This window comes from Haemaphysalis longicornis, unplaced genomic scaffold, assembly GCF_048455015.1.
Source record: "Haemaphysalis longicornis isolate Haplotype H1 unplaced genomic scaffold, Haemaphysalis longicornis Haplotype H1 scaffold_6, whole genome shotgun sequence".
NCBI classification, from domain to species: domain Eukaryota; kingdom Metazoa; phylum Arthropoda; class Arachnida; order Ixodida; family Ixodidae; genus Haemaphysalis; species Haemaphysalis longicornis.
In genome coordinates this window covers 57137217-57160625 of record NW_027526407.1, presented here as the reverse complement: position 1 = coordinate 57160625, position 23409 = coordinate 57137217, and the positions used below count along the sequence as shown (strand labels likewise).

Here is a 23409-nt window from a genome sequence, read left to right as displayed (position 1 = left end):
GATTGATTGATTGATTGATTGATTGATTGATTGATTGATTGATTGATTGATTGATTGATTGATTGATTGATTGATTGATTGATTGATTGCAACGCAGGCGATGAGGCGCGCCGTAGTGGAGGGCTCCGGGTTAATTTTGACCACCTGGGGATCTTTAACGTGCGCCGAAATCTCGGTACACACGGGCGTTTTTGCTTTTCGCCCCCATCAGAAAAGCGGCCGCCGCGGCCGGGAATCGAACCCGCGTCCTCGTGCTCAGCAGCGCAACGCCTTAGCCACTGAGCCCCCGCGGCAGGTCTAAGCACCAGAAGGTGAATGTAGCAGGTAGATTTGAGAAAACAAGAAAACTACAAGAGATTTCGCACGAACCTAGGCACTATACGCCGCTACAAAGAAGCGAGGTGGCCTATAGCCCCGTATCCACATACGTAATTTAAGTATGACATTTACCTTTTGACACTTTTCAGTGCCTTAACCCGTTTCAAGGACCAAACTTATGCCGAAAGGACGCCTTTTCCAGAACGTTATGCTCTTTACCGCACTTAAAATTGCTGATAGGGTGCGAGCTGGCGTACTGTACGGGGCGGCGACGTTCTTGTTTTTCGCCGGCGGAGGCGGCATTTGAAATTGCGAGCTTGTCGTGAAAAGACAAAACTTTTCCTTTTCTGACAGCGGAACTCATCCATGACGAACTGACACCCCAGAGTGCAGCAGTGGAGAAGCGCGACTACACGCCGATACGCAGGACTAGCACTAATCGACACCGCGCTCCCGCGTGGAAACGCGCGGTAGTTTGCGGTGCGGGTGTGATTCGCTAAATTGGTGCATTTCTCCGGCCTATTTTTCAAGAAAAGGACAAACTCATCAGCGTAGCGAATTCATTACATCAAGGTTAAACGTTTCACGCCTTCGCCACATAGAAGTCGCAAACACATGGGGCTGGCAATGGGGAATTGAAAAAACTTCGTTATATCCAGAAATTCGTTACACAGAGGTTGGTTACATCCAGGTTTAACTGTATACCTAAGCCTAAATCCCCGGCAAAATTCCTTCCAAGAAATGCAAACACACACTACACTATCTGAGTGTTACGCCTCACTGCAATCTAATTTCGCCTTGTTTTCTCCTGAACTTGTTAGGCGGCAAGTGGAGAGGAGCGCCGAGCTGCAGTACTTTTCAAAAAAAAAAAATGAACAACACACAAAAAAAGAAGAAACAATTCCGAGGACACCTAGGCACTTATGGGTTGTGAATGCAACAACATGCATGTTCGGTTGATGGCCTGAGACGCTTCGCTTCCGCCACATCACGTGTCGAAGGGCTTTGTGATCTCGCCGCTCGGGGCGCTTTGTTTTGTGATCCGCCTCAACGCTCTCAAATGACTCCGATCTGTCTCCCACGCGTCGCGCCTCTCCTCGTTGCTGCCGTCGTGTAATGGGAGAGTCGACGACGAGGTTTAATTTCGCTGCTCAGCTGCGTTGTTCCACTCCCTCATCTGCGTTGTACTGGCATTGACGGCAACTTCTCGCTACTGCCTAGCTAAAGTTCGCGCTATGGAACTCAGCGTGCTATGGAACGCTTCCGAAGGAACCGTTTTTCTGTCCCAGACGCCAACGCCGGCCTTTATGCTCAATGGGACATTTAAAGGGACCCTGCAACACTTCCGATAAACGCTTTCATTCTTTCCTTCGCGTCTAGAAGCATTTCGAAAGCCGTGGTTGTCGCCAGAACGGAGCGGCACTGCGTGATCTGCTCGCCGCAGCAGATACGCCTTCCGTTTCTGCTTTGCTTTTGTGGCTTTCCTTTTAAAGTGGCTATCGAGTGCGTTCATTGCTGCAGCTGACGCAAAGCCGGACAATAGCCACAGCACCGCTGTAATGACGCGATTCCAGCTTCGAAGAACGCCAAGACCGGGAAAGAGAGAACAATATTTTGAGCAAGTTTCTGAGTTATCTTATGGGCATCGAGCAATAATTTATGGCTGAGGTGTTTGCGACCCGCTAACCTAAGTACTCGATGTAATAGTTGACTACGTTCTGCAAGGATTTAGGTTTCCGAAAAAAGTTGAAAAATGTGTTGCAGGGCCCCTTTATTGTTCTCGCATTTCGCGTTAAAAACCGTGCCAGCGTTGCAGTGGGCCAACATTCAAGAAAACGTGGCCATCAGGGAGTGGGCCGACGTTAAGCCGACGCAACCAGTGCAACAGAGGCCAGGCAGCAACGAGGCCACTGAGGGGCCCACGCTTCGAAGGCACACCGGGTGACGTCACCGGCGCCGACGCTGACCAGAAGTGGAGCCAAGGTCGTTCGACACAGGCGCAATGAAAAGCAACACAAGCAGACGGGACCCGACAGCGGGAGAGAATCACGGAACAGCTGGTTGGCGTGTGCGAACGGGCGACGAACAGGAAACCCGCCGAGAAAGAGAGGCGACGGCACGCAAGGGATACCAGCGGTGCGGAACGCTAAAAAGAAAAAGAAGCGAGAGAGCACGTACACCTATTTCTTTTTTTGACGGATCGCACAACAACCATTATGCGAAGAACGTCAACCACGATAAACCTCCCGGTGGCGAGAAAAAGAAAAAAAAAAAGAAAAAGAAAAAGCAGCGAACGTGTAGCAGACGATACGAACGCTGGACAAGGCTGGGCACAGCAGCAGACGACATAAGCGAGCCGAAAGAGAGAACGCGAGTGCGAGAGAGGGGGATTGAAAGAGACGTGCCAGACGTCGATCGAAAGATAAACAAAATGGCGCGGGCGGGAGGCCATAAAGAGTTACCGCAGCGTCCCGCGACACCTGCGGCGAGTGGAACTGGGTCATTGTGCCGACAAAAATGACAAGCGTGAAAGAAAAAAAAGTAGGTCTGCATTCATGCGAGGGCGGAGAGAGGGGGAAAGCGAAAGTGACGTCTGCTGCTGCCGACGCTTCGCGTAGTCTGGCGAGCCGAAGCAGACAACGTAACGGAGTCGCGTGTCTTGTAGACACTAGACAACCTTTTGGTTCATCCACAGTGAAAGCCGCGCTAAAGATTAATAGTTCTTGCATAACGCGCAACAGTTCAAGGGCTGGCTCAATAGATAAGTGCGACAGAAAAAAAAAGGATGAAGGAAACGGCGGGGGCAGGGAGTGATAAGACGTTCGTAAAACCGAAGTGTTTGCAATATTACCTGGGAGAACACGACACACTGGTTTCATAACCATTTTAAACCGGTTCTACGCCATGGTTGTTGGTAACACGAGGAAAATTAATGTAGCGAAGCTTGATGCATTGCGACGCTAATTCACAAGTCCGCAGGAAGGCACCAGCCCCATTCGAATGTTCCTCGAAGTCTACGACATGGATCGACATCCTTACGGCAGTCGGTGGTAGGCCAGGAAAAAGTAGAAGCAGAGAAAGGAAAGAAAAACACCACGAAGTATTCAATGCGGAAGGGGCTGAATTCACCGCCAGGCACGCGTAACATACGTGCGAACATTTACCGACACGCTCTCCGAAAGCAATTACGACGCTGCCACCCTCACCGTCGTTCCCGCCAAAACGCTCCCCGCCCGGGTTCGGCCGCGAACCCAAACCACAAAACAACGCTGGCGTCTCTTAATTGAAGCCCGCGCAACACAGCGGCTTATCTCTACCGCGTTAATAGAGGACGACACGTTTCACCCCAAGTCGAACCCATTCCCCTGTCCATCTTTCCGACCGCGCGTACTCTCCAACCGGCGCGCTCTGCGTAAAGATGGCCCCCGCGGCCATTAACAAGATCAAAATGGCGACAGGCGCTGCTTGCAGCCAATTAAGCCGATTTAGACGCTTCTTTTCCCGACCCGACGAGATAAAACTGGCAGTGAAACAAAAAACGGTAAACAAACAAACAAGCAACTTCGCTAAACGGGGGGCAGCCGAAATCCCGCCACAAGGGCGCGCGGCGTCGCGTCGTCTGCTAGCGAGCACGGAATCGTCTGCCAGTGTACGTGAGCGCGGGGAAAAAACACTGTCGTCTGCTAGCAAGCGGCAGGCGCGCCGACACGTCGACGTCGGCTCGGAGGAAAAAAATAGATAAAAGTCGTGAGTCAGCTTGCGATGAGCTTGTTTGATTGTTAAACACCTACACGGGTCACTGACTGTCACGTTTTTCCCGTTGCCACACGCGCATCGTTAATGTGTAGCGCGGGTTTGGGCGACGCGACGAACGCTTGACAGAGCACGGCGCCCGCTTTCAAAGGTGATTCACGATCGACTCGCGAACTCAGCTTGTCTCCAAGCGGCAATTACAGCTATAATCGCTCTCGCGAGTCAGCAGTGCGTCTCTTTTACCGCGCTCATTTCTTGACGGTGGCACACCAACGGGGCTGTTTTATTGACAGACCTGCCGCATATAATCGATACGCATTGGTATTACAACGTTAAAAATTACGCCGAAAAACTATTTTACTAAACTAATATACAAGACAGGACGACGCGATTTCTAGGCATACTGAAATTTGTGGGACGGCAGTATGGCAGTATAGCAGCATTACGATATTTACAAGGTAGCGCGAATTTGCTAAAGTTGGACGGCAGTAAGGTGCAATGCAGCAGTGGAGCTTATATTAATCATGTAGAGCAAGTAAGCTATGGAAATAATGTGGCGAATTTAAAGATGTTTCGCCACGGCACGGTTTCGGTACAGCTCAAAAGGTAAAACAAATCGTGCTCGACCAGATAACAAATACATGCACGAATGAAATGGAAACGAACTTTATGCTCGGTGCATCATGTTAGGAATGCCTAAATTTTTTTAGTCAGGCAGTTAGGGTTAAATGTTAGGCTAACCACAACTCACAAGCAAAGATACCGCGCGATAGTATGACCATTACCGTTTTAGCCAGTTAAGCCTAAAGTTGGTGAATGGCGATGCTCGCTCGAAAGGCGGCCCTAATGTCCCTCTAGCGGATTCGACCGACAGTCTTTACGTGATCCAGTGACCTGACAAAGGTGGCTAGCAACCTCAAACTGGCCACATTCATTCTAGACATTCTAACCTGGCCCCTACGGAGGCTCAAGTTTTCCGACGAACCGGTCAATCGACGCAAACAGCGCATGCGCCGTATCACTTTCGTAAGCCCATTAGGCGGCGCCACGGGACGTCCCTAGCACGTCGGCGTACCGTTCGACCTCAAATGACTAATTCGGAAACAAGTCGTGCCGAACACCGATTTACTGCTTCTAGGGCCATTGTGAGGGCCCCTTAAAAGGAGGTAGCCGATAAAAAGCGCCGATAATAAGCGCCGAAGCAGAACCTCCTAAGATGCGCTCCGTTCGGCGGAAGATGGCTGCCAGCTGCTCCGTACTCTCCCTCCCCCCTCCGGACGGACTTTTGTAAACCCACCAATCTCTTCCTCCCCGCGAACAAGAACCGCCAGTGAAAGCGAGGTGCAGCGAAGAGGTCGCCGCGATAAAAGATAAGCCATACCCTGCTGCATTGCATCACATGGCGACCAGCCGCCGAGTTTGCCCTTTCTCAGCCTCTGCCTTCTGCATGCAGGAGTCCGCGTATATATATGGAGAGGAGAGGGACAACTTCTTGCACGGGCGGCGCAGAAAAGCGTACTTTCGCGGCCGTTCCGGTGGGGGAGTTTTATTATAAGCGTTACGGGGGCCCTCGTCGTTTGGAGTGCATTACGATGCTGGCTGCGGCGAACTTTGGCGTGCGAGCTCGGTAAATTACGAGCGAAAAGCAACTTCGAGTGAAGAAGTATGAGCGTACTGTTCGGAGCCGATATAGTACTATACGCGGTCGCGAAGGCCTGTTCATCAGCGCCGTCTGCGGGCCGCCTCGTGCGTTTTCTTCTGCAAAACCTCCTGCGTAACAGATCGTCTGCTGCGACCGCTGGTAGCAAGCAGTCGGCAAGTGGGCCAATCCATAGAGTCTCACTCTAATGTACACTATAGAGGGAAGTCTAGCGCTTGTGTCCGGGCAGCGTATTTCCAAACGCTTCGCTGCACAGACCACCCACGTGACATGTCTGTTCGCGCGATGCAGAACGGCAATTAAACATCATTGGCTGCGCCCCAAACCTAAAGCGACATAAAACATGCCAAACCACTATTGTTAACAACACATAAATTTTGGTTTGGAAAGGAATTCAATTTAGAAAAAAGTTAAGCAATGAAAAAAAAAAATTAAGATAGACCTGCTGGGGCTCGAACCCAAGCCGTCAGCGCCAGTACTCAGTACTCTACATGGACGCCACATAGCCCGAACGGTATGCTCCTTTTAGCGCGCGCAGTGACATCACACGTGTCACGTGAGTGATCTGTGCAGCGAAGCGTTTGGAAACACGCATCCGGGCAAGCCGCGCGTCAACGAGCGTACCGTGCTTTCCATAGTTACTTGGCATGGATTGTGAAGAAGCTTGAAAGTTGCCTGCGGCTGCAAAGATCAAAACTGTTGCAAGTCTATTTAAAGTTGTCTAATCAACACGAAAGTATACCTCCTGAAAGATTCACTCGTCGGGGACTTTCGAGGAGCTTCGTGCAAAACGAACAAGACAAAGAAGTTGCACCTGCTGCTGTCTTTGCCGTCAGTCACTGTAATCTATGTTATTATCAAAACTTCATGGGTTAAACCATCGAGTTCAATACTAATAGATAATGTCGCGTGAAGTCTTCGAAGCCTCTGTAACAACTGACAGTTATCTTAGCTGACGTAGCTTGCGACATCGCTTCTTCTGGCTCGTGATGACTAATGCAAAAAGGGAAACATTTACTTCGTTGTTAGTGTTGCATTAAGCTTTAAAAAAAAAGCTCTGACGCAGAAGTTCTTTCGCAGCTATACTTTTACATTGCCAAAATAGCTTTAAATAGCCCTTTAAGTAAAACTATAGCTGTTCAACTTCTGCTACACTGCAGCTGTGTTTACGAGATTGATTACTCGCATGACCCACATACGCGGAGCAACCTAGCCTCTTCTGATCTTTTATTTCAGAAATGTTTGTTTTGCAGTACGCAGAGTAATACCATTCTCTCTATTTTTTCAGTTCACTGCTTTAAGACAAGGATTTGTAGGCTCCCGACCGGGAAATACTGCCGCTATTCCCAGCACCTAATCAAGAAAAAAAATTAATGCGTTCCACTCAATGCGAAAACTGTCGGAAGTGCAGAGAAGTGATTACCCATAATAGGCTGTAGCGCCGTTATCCGCTCACTGCTATCACCCATCACGCGATTTGCCGCCGTCTCACTCCTCTCTCGACGAATGGAACGGAGGGTTGTCCAATGCAATTCAAATCTCCCGCCTTCGCAGTGCTCGCGCGTCCCCTGCCTGAAACTGCGCCAGCGGGAGTGCTGTGCTTTTTGTGCTTGTTTTTTCTCCCGCGCGGGTCGGCGTTGCAGTGCCACTTTTTTCGCTTACTATCGTAAAAACCGACCCAATGAGCGTTCCTAACTGCATGAACGCGGGCGCTGCCGGTGAATTACGTATATTTTGCCTCAAACGTACCTGCAGTTTTCTTTGCGCTAAGCAACGGGGAGATGTATGACAAGCGCCAGCGGTTCACGAGTTTCGAGCGCTCATGACTATGTAAACCGCTTGGCTTTCGAAGCCTCTGTAGGACGCCGTTACGACGGGACGCCGATACGACGGAACGCCGTGTGGCTCTACTTGGGTCCAGCCAGCGAGCCTCTAAAGTGCTCTGCACTTAAAGCGACAGGGTCTGCGAAGTCTGTGAAACTCAATTCCAGCTCCCCGTTGTTGAAGACACTGGCATCGTATCTGCTCACTTAGCTGCAAATGTCGTTGAAAGGCGATAATCTTCTGTCGCACCTCGCACCTGCCACGTAAATGTCTCTATTCTCTCCCCGCCAACCTCTGACGCTCTTCTGTCTCTATTATCGCTCCGCACACGGTAAGCACGGAAGAGGCTTGCTAAAGTTAATTCAATTTTCCCGCCTTCCCCTGCTCGCTCGACATGCAACGAAACCTTTGAAGTAAAAGGGAGTCACTAACCAATAGAAACTGTTAAAAACTTTAACAACTTTAAAACTCGTGGGCGGTAAGGACAGGTTTCCCAGAGAATCGTTTCGTGGAGTGGTCTACAAAATTTCTTGCGTAGATTGCGACTACGGATACATCGGTGAATCGGGCAACTTTAAACAGAGATCGCGGCAGCATCAGAACGATGTGAATAAGAAGCGAGTAGCGTCGACTGCTCTCGCCGAGCACGTGGATGCAACGTGCCATGGGATTGATTGGGCTAATTCAAGAATCATCGGCCAAAAAAGGAACTTCAGATCGCGGCTTCATCTCGAGTCTCTGGAGATACAGAGGACACGCCACTCGTTTAATCGGAATGAAGGGACCCTCCCATAGAGTTTCATACTAATATATACTAGAGGGAAATCTGTCGCTGCAGTCGCGGGCCGCCGTGGGCGGCGCCATTGCCGCTAGCGACGTTCCTCGCCTACTTGGCTTAGCTAACCATATGACTTCTTTTGTCTCGAAGCCAAAAGCAACAAAAAAGGGTAACATTTTTCTTGTTCATCGGATATGGAGCTTCTACATAATCACTGACAAGTTAATCTTTTTTGGGGTTCAATTTTATAATAACAAAGCAATTTTTATGAACCTTATACAGTTATACTGTCGGTTTTTTGCAGCCAGAGCCAATTATACAGCCTGTTCATGAGCCATGCCAAGGACAAGTGGAACGTGCCTGCCCGGTACATGACGGAGCGCTCGCTGAAGCGCGGGCTCCCGTAGACAGTGGCGCCAGATTTCCCTCTAGTGTATATTAGTATGAAACTCTATGGGTCCCTCCCACCATCGTACACGCGCTGCTTACGTCACGCGCTGAAGAGAACATAAGCGACCATGAACTTTCCTTCGCCCTATTGTGAACAAGGCTTCCATAGCGAAGCCGAAACGTCTTGTTTGTTGTTGCTTCGAAGTTTTTTTTAAGTTGTCAACAGTTTCTTTTGGTCGGTGTCTCCCTTTTACTCCAACATGTCTCTCGACCAAACGTGTTTCCGTCAAACCCTCGACTTAATGAAACCTTTCGTTACCGTTGGTCTTGGAATGCACCCGGAATACTGCCACTGGTCTATAGTCCGTACCACGAGCTAGGTGCAGCACTGTGGAGGCTACATTGTTGTCAACAGTGCGCCCACTGAGGGCGCCTAACTCGCCGTGAAGGGGGTCCTGAAAGGACATTCCCTTCTCCCCTGGCAGCAAGTGGAACCGCAAGGCCCCGGCGCCTTTTGTCGCTTTTTGATTTAGTGGGTTAAATTATCGTTTTAAACACGTATTTTTTATTTGCTGTCGGAAATATCAACCGCACATATGTTTTCATTTAAATGAACATACCCCTGCATCGGGTATGTATCAACGCTTTGTCTCAAATATTCCGAACGTTTTCTTTTTCCTCGACAATGTTGACCTGTATCAACATTGGCACCAGAATCAGCACTTTAGAAATGTCTAGCCAATATAACCGCCTCGTTCAAGTATTTCATTATTTCTTGCGCGGGCGGCTGAATTGAAGCACACACAGACAGACACACCAAAATTTTCGGGCTTAAGTAGCCCAAGAAAGACTGTCGTCTACAAAACAATACAATGGCAGCCCGCGCATGCGCAGTTTACGATGTGCTCCGCGGCACGCCGTCAGGTGGCAGTGCACCACGACGGGCGAGGGAGAAACTCGGAAACCAGCGACGACGACAACGACCCCGTTAAACGAGTCGGGCCAATTACGCGCAAGTGGCGATGCAAAAAAAAAAAAAAATGAACAGAAAGACGAGTCGTGTCGTGTCGTCAAAGCCGGCACTCCTCAAAACCTTGAAAAGGCCGACGGGCTACCGCCCCGCGCGGCGGACCCTTTCGAAAAGAGCGGGTAGGGCTGAAAGCTCGGCGATCGTAAAAAGGTCGCCACGAGGGCTGATTGAGCCTCTCGTTAGAACGCCGAGAGAAAAGGTGGTCGGGGGAAGCCGCGGCGGCGGTAGCGAAAAGAAGGGGATAAAACGATCCCCGCGGATGCCCGTTTAAACAAGTTTTGAGAAAGTGTGGATACTCAGAAGAGGAAGGGGAGGAGGAAGCGGAGGAAGAATGGGAAGAGCCCAGCAAGGGGCGGGTGTGGATCAGAGTTTGTTTTTGCGGGGGATAGACGTCGCTGAGTTTGAAGAAAGACGGGCAGTGGAAATGGCTCCGAAGCCCGCAACGAACTTTGTCTCGTGGAAACGTACGAGCACCAGTGCGCTCACAGGGAAAATGCCATGCAGATAAAATACGAGTTTGTTTTATACGAAAGATTTCGTATTTTATAATGCCCCCAAAGCTTTTCCGGCAGCAAACGTTGCTGTATTCACTGAGAAATTAATCAATTCAGGTTAAAATTTGTATTCTCCCGCCAAATCGCGTGTTTTCGGGACGTCAGCCATGAAGTCATACGTGCACGTATTCAAACAAACCTTTACTGCGTCATTCGGCTTTGTAGCCTTACTTGGCGTCGGTCTTCCCAGATGGCGCTACCATACACAGCCACAGAACGTTGTCCGCCGTTGCTTTGTTTTTGAACGTATTTGCACCTGGCTTGTTTTTTCTACTGTAGAAAGTAACCCTTTCTTGAAACATGGGGCATGCTCGACAAACAGGGTCACGTAAGACAACGATGCCAATCAGCCAGTGTCGTGTAAGATAACTCCAAATCGGCAGAGTGCTGTGTAGCTAAAACAAGCATAGTGCACCCAGTACCAACAGTAGTGCGCATCGGTTCTTCTATGCTTACGTGTATTTTCGTAACTTTCATTGCTTACTGCACCATTCTTACTGCTCTAAAATGAATATGCATTACATTTAAGCGCAAATAGCTCGTTCGGCAACTTTATAAGCCCTGGCTAATTTGCGCTTGCTTTTGCCGGCCTCAGCCAATCACACAGCTGGGCACATATGACATCATAGGTTCCGATGTGGGAAATGAGCTAGTGGGTCGCACGGCCATTCCCTTTTTCCCTAATTATGTAGCTTATTTGAGTGATGTTTACATTATAAGTGGTGTCAGCATGATTCTAACGAGGCAATTTTTGAATGAACCAAACTTGTGGTTTGCACACTTCTTATGTGTTGGAACTATGTAAACATCGATATCCAATTTTCCGTGTAGAGAGAGAGAGAGAGAGAGTCTTGCCACGGCCGCCCTGAAAACCCAGGAGGAAGCGGAAGTCCAAGACATGCAGAGCGGAAGTTACACGGACGGAAGTGCGTAGCATGCTTTGCGGCGAACCGTGGCGCTGAGTAGTGCCCAGCAGAGCTAACGTGTGGTTGCTAGCAGCGAGAGATTCCCTCACGTGTTCGTTACACGACTGCGTCAAGACGCGAAAATGTTCACACCTATTTAAAGTTTCAACAACTGGCGCAATTCATCCAAGCGACGAGACGCATCATAGCCGACGACTCCGGATTATTTTGGTTCATCCCAATTATTTTTAAAGGGGACACGAAGATAAAGTACAAGTTTGTTCAATTTGAAAGAATTAGCTCTTGGTAATCACTCCTAACCATTTCAGCCACGACTGACTTTTTTTTCTTCACCGAAAAAAAAAAACTCAGACACATCGAATAACTTGCAAATTTTACGCTAGAGTTCTGCAAAATGGGCAGGAGTGTCACAATAGAAGCCAGCTCTACAAAATTACCATTCCTTCCTCCAGAAAGTTGAGAGAAGGACGAAAGCTAATGGTGGATCCAACCTTTGCTGAAAGTGCTTCCAATCGATCGTCAAACTTCTGTCGACCAACATCTAAACGAAGAACGAACCCATGAGACGATTTTTCACGCACTACGTAAATTCATATATGAACGGTCTAAATGCATACTGATAAGTGGCTTATACACACGTCATCGATGTGTGTATTGTCTTACCTAGAAGCGTTCCTTTTTCGCGATTTTCAAGCAACCTTTTCGGGACAAAGAGGTCTTTTTAATGATTCAAACATGTGTTCTGTCTCCATGGTCCCTTTAACTTTAAACGGAGTGCACACGGCATGCTCTGAACCCATGCACCAAGCCATTACACAAGGCACTGTTACACACGCTGCTCATTACACAAGCTGCTCAGTGTAATGTGCAGCTTGTGTAACAATGCCGGGCACTCAAGCCAGTGCGCGAAAATAGCGTGACGTATGGGCAGCATCCCAACGTCGCACTGTCTTCCTATGATGCAAAAGTGGGCCCCAACGGAAGGCATTCTAATCTCCCCACAACGGGCTATTCGCCCCGAGCGCGAACACAGTCGGCCCCTGGCGGCGGCGGGACGAACCGCACCTAGTGTGGATGGCGCTCTCGCGTCGTCTGCTTTTTCACGTTGCGTGCGGTGCAAGACGCGTGCTACACACGACAAAACAACCAATATGTGTGCTCGTTTGGCAGTAAGCAATGACATAGTAACCTCTGCGTGCTCGTCTCCTCTAGAAACACAATAATCAGCGGCCGTTGCGGGTTAATGCGCTGGTGTAATTCCACGAAACATCTTCGCTGTGGTCACCGCTTGAGTGTGAAACGTGTTATAAACATTGCTTCCACACATTGCACTTTTCGTATTGTTGAGTGCAGTCGTCTGCCGTTTCGGGAACGTCGAAGGGTGCTTTTTGAAGCTGGCGTGGCGATTATTTAAAGGATAAAAGTTTAGTACGCGAAACGGGTAAGAAGCGACAAGACCTGTGCATACGCGTGCAAATTCCACACCCTTGTAAAATTGCGCTGTGTCCTTACAGAAAGAAGAAACAAACAAAAACGTTTACACTGCACACGACCCGTGCGCTATCGCCCATGCATTACCGGATACGTATTTTACACCCGCAAGCGTCTGTGGGATCGTGTCCTTCCCGTATCTTTTCTAAAATAAATACCATTTTTGGACAGTCGTTGGTTATACTCAGGAGGAGGAATAAACATTTATTCAACTGTATCGAGTTGCTAATTTTACGTATTATTTAAAATACGTTTCTATGGATGCCCAAGAGTATTTAGGGGGAATGTTTCGGTAAAATTAAGCAGTTGTGAGTTTGCGTCAGTCATGTGGCATTTTGTGTGTCATTTTCATATATATCATTTTCAAATCCGACATGAATCACCTTTTCCAGAAACGTGTCTCACTCAGCATAACCAAATGCCTAATTTGGTCACGTCTTAACCTCCTAAGGTGGACCTAAGTTTAAAGAAAGAGGTAACGCGTAATATATAATGCACGTTGTTGCCCACATGTGTGTGGGGTGTGTGCCATGACTCGCTGTTTTTTGTTTTTTTTTTTTAATTTCTTCCCGCAATGCTTGCTTTCAATACAATTTTGAAAAAGGCGTCCCACAATTCCTGGACATTCTCGGACCAAAGGGGGGTTAATCATTTTGGAAAATACGTGTACTGCTTTTTCACCGCTACAGAACACGACGCCTAGTGTAGTTTCGATTGTAAATAATACTGATAACCATAGTTTGGCTTTTCGCGCGCGTTATTCTCTTCTCGCTTCTCTTGCAACGTTGGCAGGACCCCCCCCCCCCCTCCCCCCTTCCCGAAAAAAAATGAAATCGCAGAATTTCATTTTTTAACCAATCCTCAAGAATTAAATGCCAAGACAAAGGCGATATTCAGTTTACAAAACAAAGTAGTTACCGGGAACCCGTTACGCTGATTTGAAACGAGAAATAAAAAGGAAATGTTTTACTACATTTGCAACAGCGCAACTTCATTCGTCTTTAGGGTTCGTAAGCGACCTTATACGCAAGAATGCAAACACATCTCGCTGTTGCCGGCACCTGTTAGATTTTAAAAGGAACGCAAATCGTCAACAGAGCAGCCGTCACAGAAAATTTGTGCTCACTGTGAGGTCCCAGAAGCTTGGTTTGCACACTGTAAGCCTGCTTGTCACTTTGCGAAAACCTAGCTAAACATGAGATGTTGATTGTACTGCGTGCGTTGACAATTCAATTCGCAAGTTCACTTGTGACGAAAGCCGTAAATAAGTGATCCGACACCGTTATTCATAAAACCTTCCTTCAAAGTCGCTAAAATTTCATTTAAAATACCCGTTAGAGCGGTTACATTTATATATCTGCGCTGATCAAAATTCAGTAATTTTATGTTGCCTTTTGAACACACAAAAAATATCGTAAGCTCTTAGAATGAATTCCGGGGCAGTTAAGTAGTGTTACCATTTCAGAGCATCCCACAAATGCAAGAATGCGTCATGCTACCAGTGAAAGCGATTGAGATTGCCGTTGGAAACTGAATTGCAGAGATCGAGGCTTCCTGATTTGTTTCTATTTATGCTTTTATTGAAGGCTCAAAGCCATAGTCTGGAAAGATCGAGCTTGCTACGAGCCACAGCGTACAAGTTCATTGTCACAATTACGGCCATTCTGAGATTCCCAATGAGTCGTCGCGTTTTTTGGCGTAATAATGAAAACTGACTGCCGCTTCCATGCTATACATTGAACGTTGAGTAACCGAACTACAGCATACCACTCTTGTTTGCACCTGTCGTGCGCACATACGGTGAGAAAAAGGCACGAAGCGCGCCCACAGTGTGCATTCTTACGGGCCGCTCAGCGGAGCATCCACACTAGCAGCGCGACGCTGTCGCCACCTACATGTCGAGCTCGCGGCGAATACAGGAGCGAGGACGAATTCGCCCCACAACCGAGTTTTCACAAAACCGTCTTTGTTGGCACCCGTTTTGGCTCCACGGAGGAAGAAGACAACAGGCTTTACGCAGAAGCCATCCAAACGGTAATGTCAAGAGCTTCTTCGCCAAGACGGGTGGCTGCACTCGCTGTCAACCTCAAACAGTTTCCAATCGTCGTCGTGAGAACATTATGTCTACTGCACACTAAGACCTCGTCCGGAAGCTGTCGTCCGTGTCATTGGAATCCATTCCTAGCTCCGACCTTTTCTTAGTTACTTATACCACGGCAGACTTTCCCGTCTTATGGTTGGACGAGTTGTATTATTTGCTTCTTCGTAAAATTTAAGCTAGGGTGTTTTCTACAGGAGTATGTTCCCTAATTTACGAACCTCTGTTTCGTATCCCCGAGCACTACACTGCCTTAGCATGGCTCTCAATGTTTTCTCCCTTCTAGGTGCTTAGCGACATATCTGCCCAGTAAGGCGGCCTCTGAAGTATGCACTGGTTGCATACCATATGTTATTGAGCAAGGTAACCTGTTATTCACTACTTATTAATACCAGTCGAAAAGCCCAAAAAATCCTGTCGCACAACAGAAATTTCTGTTGTACAACAAGAATATCTGTCGTAGAACAGGGATGTCTGTTGTAGAAATACAGTACGTCTGTCACACGACAGCCATTTCTGTTGTAGAAACAATAGAATGTCTAATTTCCTTAAAGGATCATTTTGTCGTGCTTTCTGTTGTGCTTTTCGACTAAATTCCTGGATGCCTCCGAACCTGTATTCTTTTTAAGCGTGATTTCTCGCTCGCAGTTAAGGTAGCGCTCAACAATTTGTCCAAATATAATTATAGTTTCACATACACAACCCTTGCACGGTATATACCTGCGTGATCCATCCATCTCCTGAACAACATCAAAATCTTAACTAGAAATGCCCTTACGTTGAAATCCCCAGTGGGGTAGTGTCTCACCTTGCATCCCTGCCAGCGGCAGAGGTAGACGCCTTGGTCCCTGGTCTGAGTATCCACGTGCGCCACCCTAACATGGTCGCCCAACGCCTCCTCGCCGCGGAGCCGCATCTCGCAGTCCAGCCAGCGACACGCCAACAAGCCGTCGTCGGCCACCGAGGGCGCGGACGGCGAAGGCGCTGCCAGAAAGGATGAGGATGTTCCCGGCTCCGATGCGACCGTCGCGTGTACCGTCGACAACGAGGCAACGGTTGTTAACGTCGACGACGTCGACGGTGTCGCTGTTAATAGACATCGCGTCGCATCGTCCTCTGGAATGTTATCGTCAGGCGAAGACGGCAGACACGCCGACGTCGCCTGCTGCTGCTGCCTTAGATGAGGCCTCTTGTGGTGCTGCTGCTGCTTCTGTGGTGAGGGGTGAGAGTCCAGCTCTGAATGATGGCGTCCTTCTGGTTCCAGGGTGACGAGGTGGTTCCGATGCTGTTCACTACTACTGGGCTCTTCGGAATCGTTGGTGTCCTGGTGGTGGCGTTCTTGATGGTGACTCTCTTTATGTTGATGGCTGTGTGGTTGATGCTCCTGGTGACGATGGCTTCGTGGCGATGACAACGCCCCTGTCGCCTGTTGGTGGTCCCTCTGGCGACTCTCACGGTGACTGTGAGCCTCCTCTTGCGGTGCTTGTTGATCCCTGTGGTGGTTCCTCTGGGTGATGTGCTGCGGGTCCAAGCGGTCGGCGACAAGGTTGATGCAGTGTCGCAAAAGAGACGCGACCTCGGCCTCCCTGCGCCTGCAAATGTCCTCATCTTCTGCTTCGTCATCCTGCGTCAGACGAACTTCGTTGTAAGGCAAACTTTGTTATACGTCCAAAACATTGCTTTGTAACTTTGACTAGTTTCTAAATTTAAGCAACCTGTCTCGATTACTGGACAGATGTCAAGGCCCAGCTTTACCGAAAAAAAAAACTACAAGTGCGCCGACGAATCGAGCACTGATTCTACGCTTTTTGTGAATTCACTCCCCGCTGTCACTGAAGCTGCTTGGAAAGTCTTTGGCAACTTCTGAAATGCGGCGTTCTAAAAATACGTCAGTATTTATCTCCAGGCCGAGTCTAAAAAGGCCTAACACCACTTCAAGTATTTATCTCCCGACAGCACATAAAAAGGCTTAGCGTCACAATGTGTAAGGACAACTTTGACGTTAACAGCAATACATAAGAGTTCTGCTGCACCTTGCATAATCCACAACCACGGGTGTTGGCAGGGGGGGTGCAAAAAGTGCCCTTTCCCCCCACACCCACTCCAAGCCACACCAGCACAATTTACTCTTCCCACACCTTCTGCACCCACAATGCAACGGGTTTGCCCCCCTCAAGACAAAATTCTGTCTACGCACATGTCCACGGCACCCATAGAAAGAAAAAAAATGACAAGAGCAGCAATCTCTACCATCTCTCGCGCTACCATCTCTCTCACGGCTACCAGTTACGTACCTCAGGTCCTGAGTGCTGACTTCCCGACGTGGCAGTGTTATCCCGTTTCTTCCCACCGTCAGAGAGTCTCCGAGGCCGTCGGCTTTTCGCACAACCTCCCGAATGCGGCACAGACGCGGTAGGCGCTAATAGAGGCACACACGTGGGCGACACCAACGGCACAGCCTGCCGACACGTCGACGGCGCCGTCACACACAACGCGGCTTGGGAGGAGGACACAGTCCCCGAGCAGGCGGCTGGAGACGGCACTGACAACACACTCGACACTGCCGGGGACACCACCAGCACAGCAGTCGATGTCGATGGAGAAGTAGTCGATGGCGGAGTTGGAGACGACGTCGTAGCAGACGTTGCCGCGGTGATAGATGACGATGAAAGGAGGGTGGCGGCCGAAGCGGACAGCTTGGGACACGCGGACGCGGGTGGTGACGGCGGGTCGACCGACGGCGGGGCCACGGTCGCAGCCGAAGCCGTAGCCGCGGCTACGACTTCGTCCACGAGCCGGAGGTCGCGCTTGCGAGCCTCGGCGGCGGACTCGCCCTGGCGGTGTTGCTGGGGCAGCAGAAGCCGGGACAGGTTGAAGCCGGGGTCGGAGGCTGCGACGACGGCGTCGTCGAGGTCGACCAGGTCGCCGGAGACCAGGCCCGCCACGCTGTCCGGCAGGCCCTCCACGCCGCCGGAGTCGCTGAGCACGCTCTCGGGCGAACAGGGCGCCGAGGAGGCGGAGTCGCTGGACGACCGGCATGACTCTCCGCTGCTCGTGGCCACACTGCAGAAGATTCAGAACAAAGACAGGCCCGGGTAAGCCAGAGACACGCAGCAGGCGACTGAAACTGCCGCGCGGAAAATAGGGCGGGAAAACGCGGGAAACAAAGAGGACAGGCAGACAAAGTGTGCAATATACAGGGAAGCAATGCTTTTGACGACGGCAGTAGCGTCAAGTCTGCAACAAAGTGTAAAAATAAAAGAAACAGTGTGCCATAACGGAATTAGCGTCAGCTGTGCAACTAATAATAAAGTTTGTTACGGCAATGCGCGAAAAGTGCTGCAGTAGAATGGCGTGGTAAAAACGTCGATAAATGACCGCCCTTTAATCCCACCCAACGGGGAAGCTGTAGGAATAATTAAATTCGTTTCACGCACATGAGTGGATGTAGCGGAACGTTTACAAATATTTATTCACATAAATCAAGAGCGTAATATACTAAGTGCGTAAAAAAAGAGAAAGGCATTCGCTGCGAAAACACTTTAAATGTGCGCTAAGGCCACGATCTGAGCCTAGTCAGTCTGAGAGGTCCAGTCAATGTCAGGTGTCTTAACCTTTCTTATGAAATGTCTTTACGAAAGTTTCTGGTCAGCCGGCCTGTCAATCGAGTCGGCCTTGATGGAAAAGAAAAAAAAAACAATCCGAAAAGAAAGTAAACCAATGTTATGGGAAAGAAAACCCTGCCCCTGGTTGTCTCATACCAGGAAAACGGCATCGATCGCTGCCCACTCGGCCGCGCGGTAGACGTGTCTAACCTGATAGGGGAAATGTCACATTGGCGACGCTGAAAGGCAGAATGTCATCTGAAGCGATGCACCGACATTATGCTGCGATATTATACAAGGTCGCTGCGACATTACGCGGCGATATTACAGAATGTCGCTGGAGCATCTAGAAAGTAACGAGTCTCCGGTCAGGTTCTGAATCCTGAACACCGAAGAGGTGACAAAGATGCACTGCGACGCTTCCGCTCGGCCGTCACAGTCCATCAACACTTCTGTCCCAGTTCGCGCAGAAAGCACTAGCCAGGACAGCCCGAAACACTCCAACACAAATCACTCACGCTCCCCTGCCGCCGGACATGTCACGTGACTTGGAGTGCGGAACAGCTAAGTCCGAAGAAACGTACACCACACGCCTACCACACAGTCAGGAAAAAAAAATCAACACACGGAGCGTTTTTCGTGACAAGTACAACCTTGATCACAGTTAACAAGAACAGGTGATTCGGCCACGACTATGTCTGACCAAACGTCTCACTAAACACAGTCTGGGGGATCAGAACACAAAGTGTGACTGGCGCAGCCTTTCGCAGCCTCGACCACAGTAAGCAAGAACAGGAGCTCCGCCTTGGACGACATCTTCCGAAGAGCGAACACCACAAGCCGTAACAGATAAACACGCACCAATGAAACTTCCAGGCGTAGTTTTCTAACCGACCGAAGTTAACGACTCATTGCGACTGTCAAACCAGACCAATCACCGGCGGCCACGCAGCTTGAAAAGACCGAGTGACGTCTCGCGGAAGCGTCGCTAAGAGACATCGCGCGTGGCAAGGCACGTGCGAGGGGACGGAGAAGACACGTGACGGGAGAGTTCCTACCCAGGAGCACAGACCCACGCGACTCAAGACACGCGACTTCCGTCATCAACAGCGACGCGGTGTCGGAGCCCGTCGTATACCCTGCTGCGGTAGTGGTGTCGGTGCGCTCGGTTTTGTTACAGCAATTCCCTCGTCAACATGTGGAAGAGGAGGGACAAGACCAAAAAAAAAAAGCATGCGTTCGAAGGAGGGGCGAGAAGTGTTTATACTTAGACAGGCCACTGAGGACTCACACGACTGCGACACACGAAGACCCCACGCGGCGGCGACGTTTCGGGTTTCGCGCACCAGGACGCGCAACAGTACTCCGCGGACCTACGCGGGAGGACGGGTTGAACTGAAAAACGCCACTTAGATAAGAGGCGTCGCGTCACATTCGGGATCGCCCCCATCCGCTCCTGTGATTGGCTGTGACAGAACGAACGTACAGGGAAGAAGCAAGCCAGCCGGCCAATAGGGCGCCGCAACCCTGCAGGGAGAGGAGATAGTAGGTATTTTCTATTTTTCTATTTCTATTTTTCTATTTTTTTTTCGGCCATGACTGCACTTTCGAAAGCACGTTCCTGTGATTGGAATTTTAGTTTATTCGCGTCGACAAAAACATTCGGAGGCAGACCCACATGCTCTTACAAGTGGGAGTGAAATGAATACATTTGCTTCTCGGTATTCGTATACTTTCGATTGTCAGAGCCACCGCCGTTTCTGCAGAAATTGTTCTATAAGAATACTTGATTGCCAACGTTTATACAACGCCAGTGGCTAGCGAAACAGGTCTAAATGGTCGCGAGCATGTTTTTCTCTCTCTCGTTCTCGACATGTGTCTTCGAAATTTAATCGAAAAGCTATACTTCATTTCATAACAGCACGCCGTTCCCCCGCATTCCCCACCCAGACCTACTTTCCCTCATTTTTTTATACGCACGCGCTCCGCTCCGCCAAGGTATTCCATAACGATGGAACCTGAGCCGCGTTGTTTTCTAAATCCTTGTTGCCGGTGCAGAAACAAGGTTTAATAGCGATTAAAGAAACTGCACGCAACACCTGAGACGCTATTCGGAATTTTTTTTGTCCGAATCTGCATCAATTAAGCGCGACCGAAGGCTCCAGACAAACGTTAGAACTCCGAGATTGAAACGCTAGAATTGAGAGAGAGAGAGAGAGAGAGAGAGAGAGAGAGAGAGAGAGAGAGAGAGAGAGAGAGAGAGAGAGAGAGAGAGAGAGAGAGAGAGAGAGAGAGAGAGAGAGAGAGAGAGAGAGAGAGAGAGAGAGAGGGGGAGGGAGGGAGGGAGGGAGGGAGGGAGGGAGGGAGGGAGAAGAGGGGTATCAAAAAGTGCGGGGAGAAGGTGATTGCAACTCCCGCGACCAATCAGCATCTTCCGCGATCATGACGACCGACCACAACGCAGAAATCAGGGACCATGCTCTTTCTTCTCGTAAACACCAATAGCCCCTCACATTATTGGACGCACGCGGATTCTAGTGTTTTCGGTAAGTATTCTGGGTTTTCACCGCTGCTTGAAAGTAATAAAAACTCCAATGTGACGTTTTGTATGTCAAACAAACCGCAGCCGATAACATCCTTGGTAATACTTTACACGCAGGACGTATACCACTATCGCATTACCTTCCACATTAATTTCTCACTAATTTGTGACGGTTGCAAAAGCTTTGTCTGCAATGTTGATTGTACAGTAACCACCCAAGTGTTAAATGCTCACGTATTAACTTGAGAAAATTTACATGCTGCGCCAGATCTCGTTTGAATATACCTAAAAGCCGAAAAGCACAGCGACCGCAGCAACCTTCTCTGAGAGCACGCCCATAGAAAATGGAGTAAGTGCTCTATAAAGAGGCATTGCGACGGATATAAACGAGAAATTTTATTTCGCTTCTCTTAAACCTATTTTGGTGATTTAATGAAAGGTAACCAAGTCACCACCTGCGTTTTTTTTATTATATAAATTAATCAAGTCACTCCCACAGCAACTGTATGATTGGCTGCAAGCTGCAAGCAACAAAAGCACCACATTCAAGGCTATGTCTTGGCGAAACGCATGCGCAGAAATGATACAGGAGCGTAATGTACGTTATAGCGGGCGTATATTAGTGCAGGTGAAATCTGGTGAAATTTCGACGAAGGGGCTGGTGTTCAAGCCTCTTGCCAAACTGGCAACGCTGAGCCAAGGTGTACCTTCGACGCGTAAAATATCAATTTAAACTTGTTTTCCCGTAAGCTTTATGCCTTCAAACATCCGCGAGCCAAACACTACTTCATGTTGACAAAAGAAAAAGATGGTGCTGGCATTCCACGTTACAAAACACATGAAAAAAAAAAAATAGCAGTGGCTTAGCTCGGCTATGCCAGGATATACGTAGCGTGAGCTAAAGTACAGCTGGTTATTCTTAGATTTCCTGGTTGCCTAGTATTAGCTGATTATCATTCTTACTGCTGCTAAATAGTTTCCAATCCAATCACGGCGGCGGTGGCGGTTCCGGCGCGCCAGCTGTGCGCCGTGAGACGTCACTGCTCCTCGCGCATGCGCAGCGCGGCTCAGGAGCCACGCGAAACTTCTCAACCTCGGCCAGTGTAACTCACGCAACAAAAGGAGAAGAAACAACACTTTACTGCACACAGGAGAAAGCGGGAGTTTGGGCCAGACGAAACTAAGCGCGAGTCGCGATTTGGCCGATCAGCGCTATCCTCAAGGGGGCCCTCGTCACTCGCTGACCGAAAATGACCTTCGTACTAATGCCACTACACTTTCCCACTCGTTTCGAGAGGTGCAAGGCTGTGAAAGCAAAAAAAAAAAAAAAAAAGCAGGGAACAGAGACAGAGAGATGGAGAGAGAGAATCGACCCCGCGTCTGTTCATTCCCTGATCCTCAACATCCAGACGTTCTATCAAGACAAGGTTAGTATAGATACACATACATGAAACAAAACAAAAAAAAAATGTGCGCAGGCGTCGGGTGGCGCCTGTTGAGATTCGTCCGACGCGTAAGGGGGCAAAGGAAAAAAAAAATGGATGCGTGCGAAATAGAGAGCGGAACGGGGGGCGGTTGCGAGAGGCGAGGGAACGTCATCTCTCGGCTCAGAGTTAAGCCGGGGCCAAGAGCGTGCCAGCTAGCTAGATTAATGAAGACGGAGTGACGGCCGCGGCAAACGTGGCTTCTCGCCGTCTTGCCACACGTCCGCCCCCCCCCCCTTCCTTACGCCACTTCTTACCTTCTCTCTCTCTCTCTCATATATATATATATATATATATATATATATATATATATATATATATATATATCAGAAATCTTCGAACAAGGTAGCGACCACGATTGTTTCCAACGTTTCAGCATTCAGCAAGAGACTTGCCTGTTTGCCTTGCCTGTTGACTTGCCTTGCCATGACGAAGGCAAGTCTGATGAAACGGTGGCAACAATCGTGGTAGCCACCTTGTTCGAAGATTTCTTTTCTTGTGTTCCCTACCATCTTCCAAGTATATAACTTTCCTTAAAGCAAAATTGCTTTATTCAAAATCTCCCTTGATTCGAAGTATCTCGTGGTGGTTTCCGCTGAAATGCAACGACAGGAGGTCGTCTCCGCGTTCAGAGAAGTATCGCTTATAACGACGTCAGTTTCTTTCCCCGGAGACTACCTAATGGCGAGGGTTCGCTGCTAACAACGAAGCCTGGAAGATTCTCAAACAGAGCAGAAAACCAAAATTTAAATAAGCGGGAGCGTGATCCCGCAGTAGATGTTTCGACAAGAGACCTGTCTTCGTGATATGTACCAACAACAGAAATCCCTCATCGAAACGTTGGCGCCGGACTAAGGCTCCGCCCTTGTTCAAAGTCGCGTTCATAGATGCGCAACCGATCAAAGTAGACCCATGACAGTGTTAACGAAAAAAAATTAAAGCCGTTCCACTCAATG

General features: G+C 49.1%; 1 protein-coding gene across 2 annotated transcripts in view; it reads right to left on the bottom strand.

Moving 5' to 3' along the window:
• Jing (AE binding protein 2 jing) overlaps nucleotides 1-23409 on the bottom strand; it is a 159045-nt gene that overhangs the window by 44635 nt on the left and 91001 nt on the right. For both annotated transcript variants that reach the window (XM_077674427.1, XM_077674428.1), the window contains exons 2-3: nucleotides 17117-17885; nucleotides 15631-16446 (exon numbers count right to left, since the gene is read on the bottom strand). In XM_077674427.1, the coding sequence (XP_077530553.1) occupies nucleotides 15631-16446; nucleotides 17117-17885 (1585 nt within the window). The remainder of the gene's footprint in view (nucleotides 1-15630; nucleotides 16447-17116; nucleotides 17886-23409) is intronic.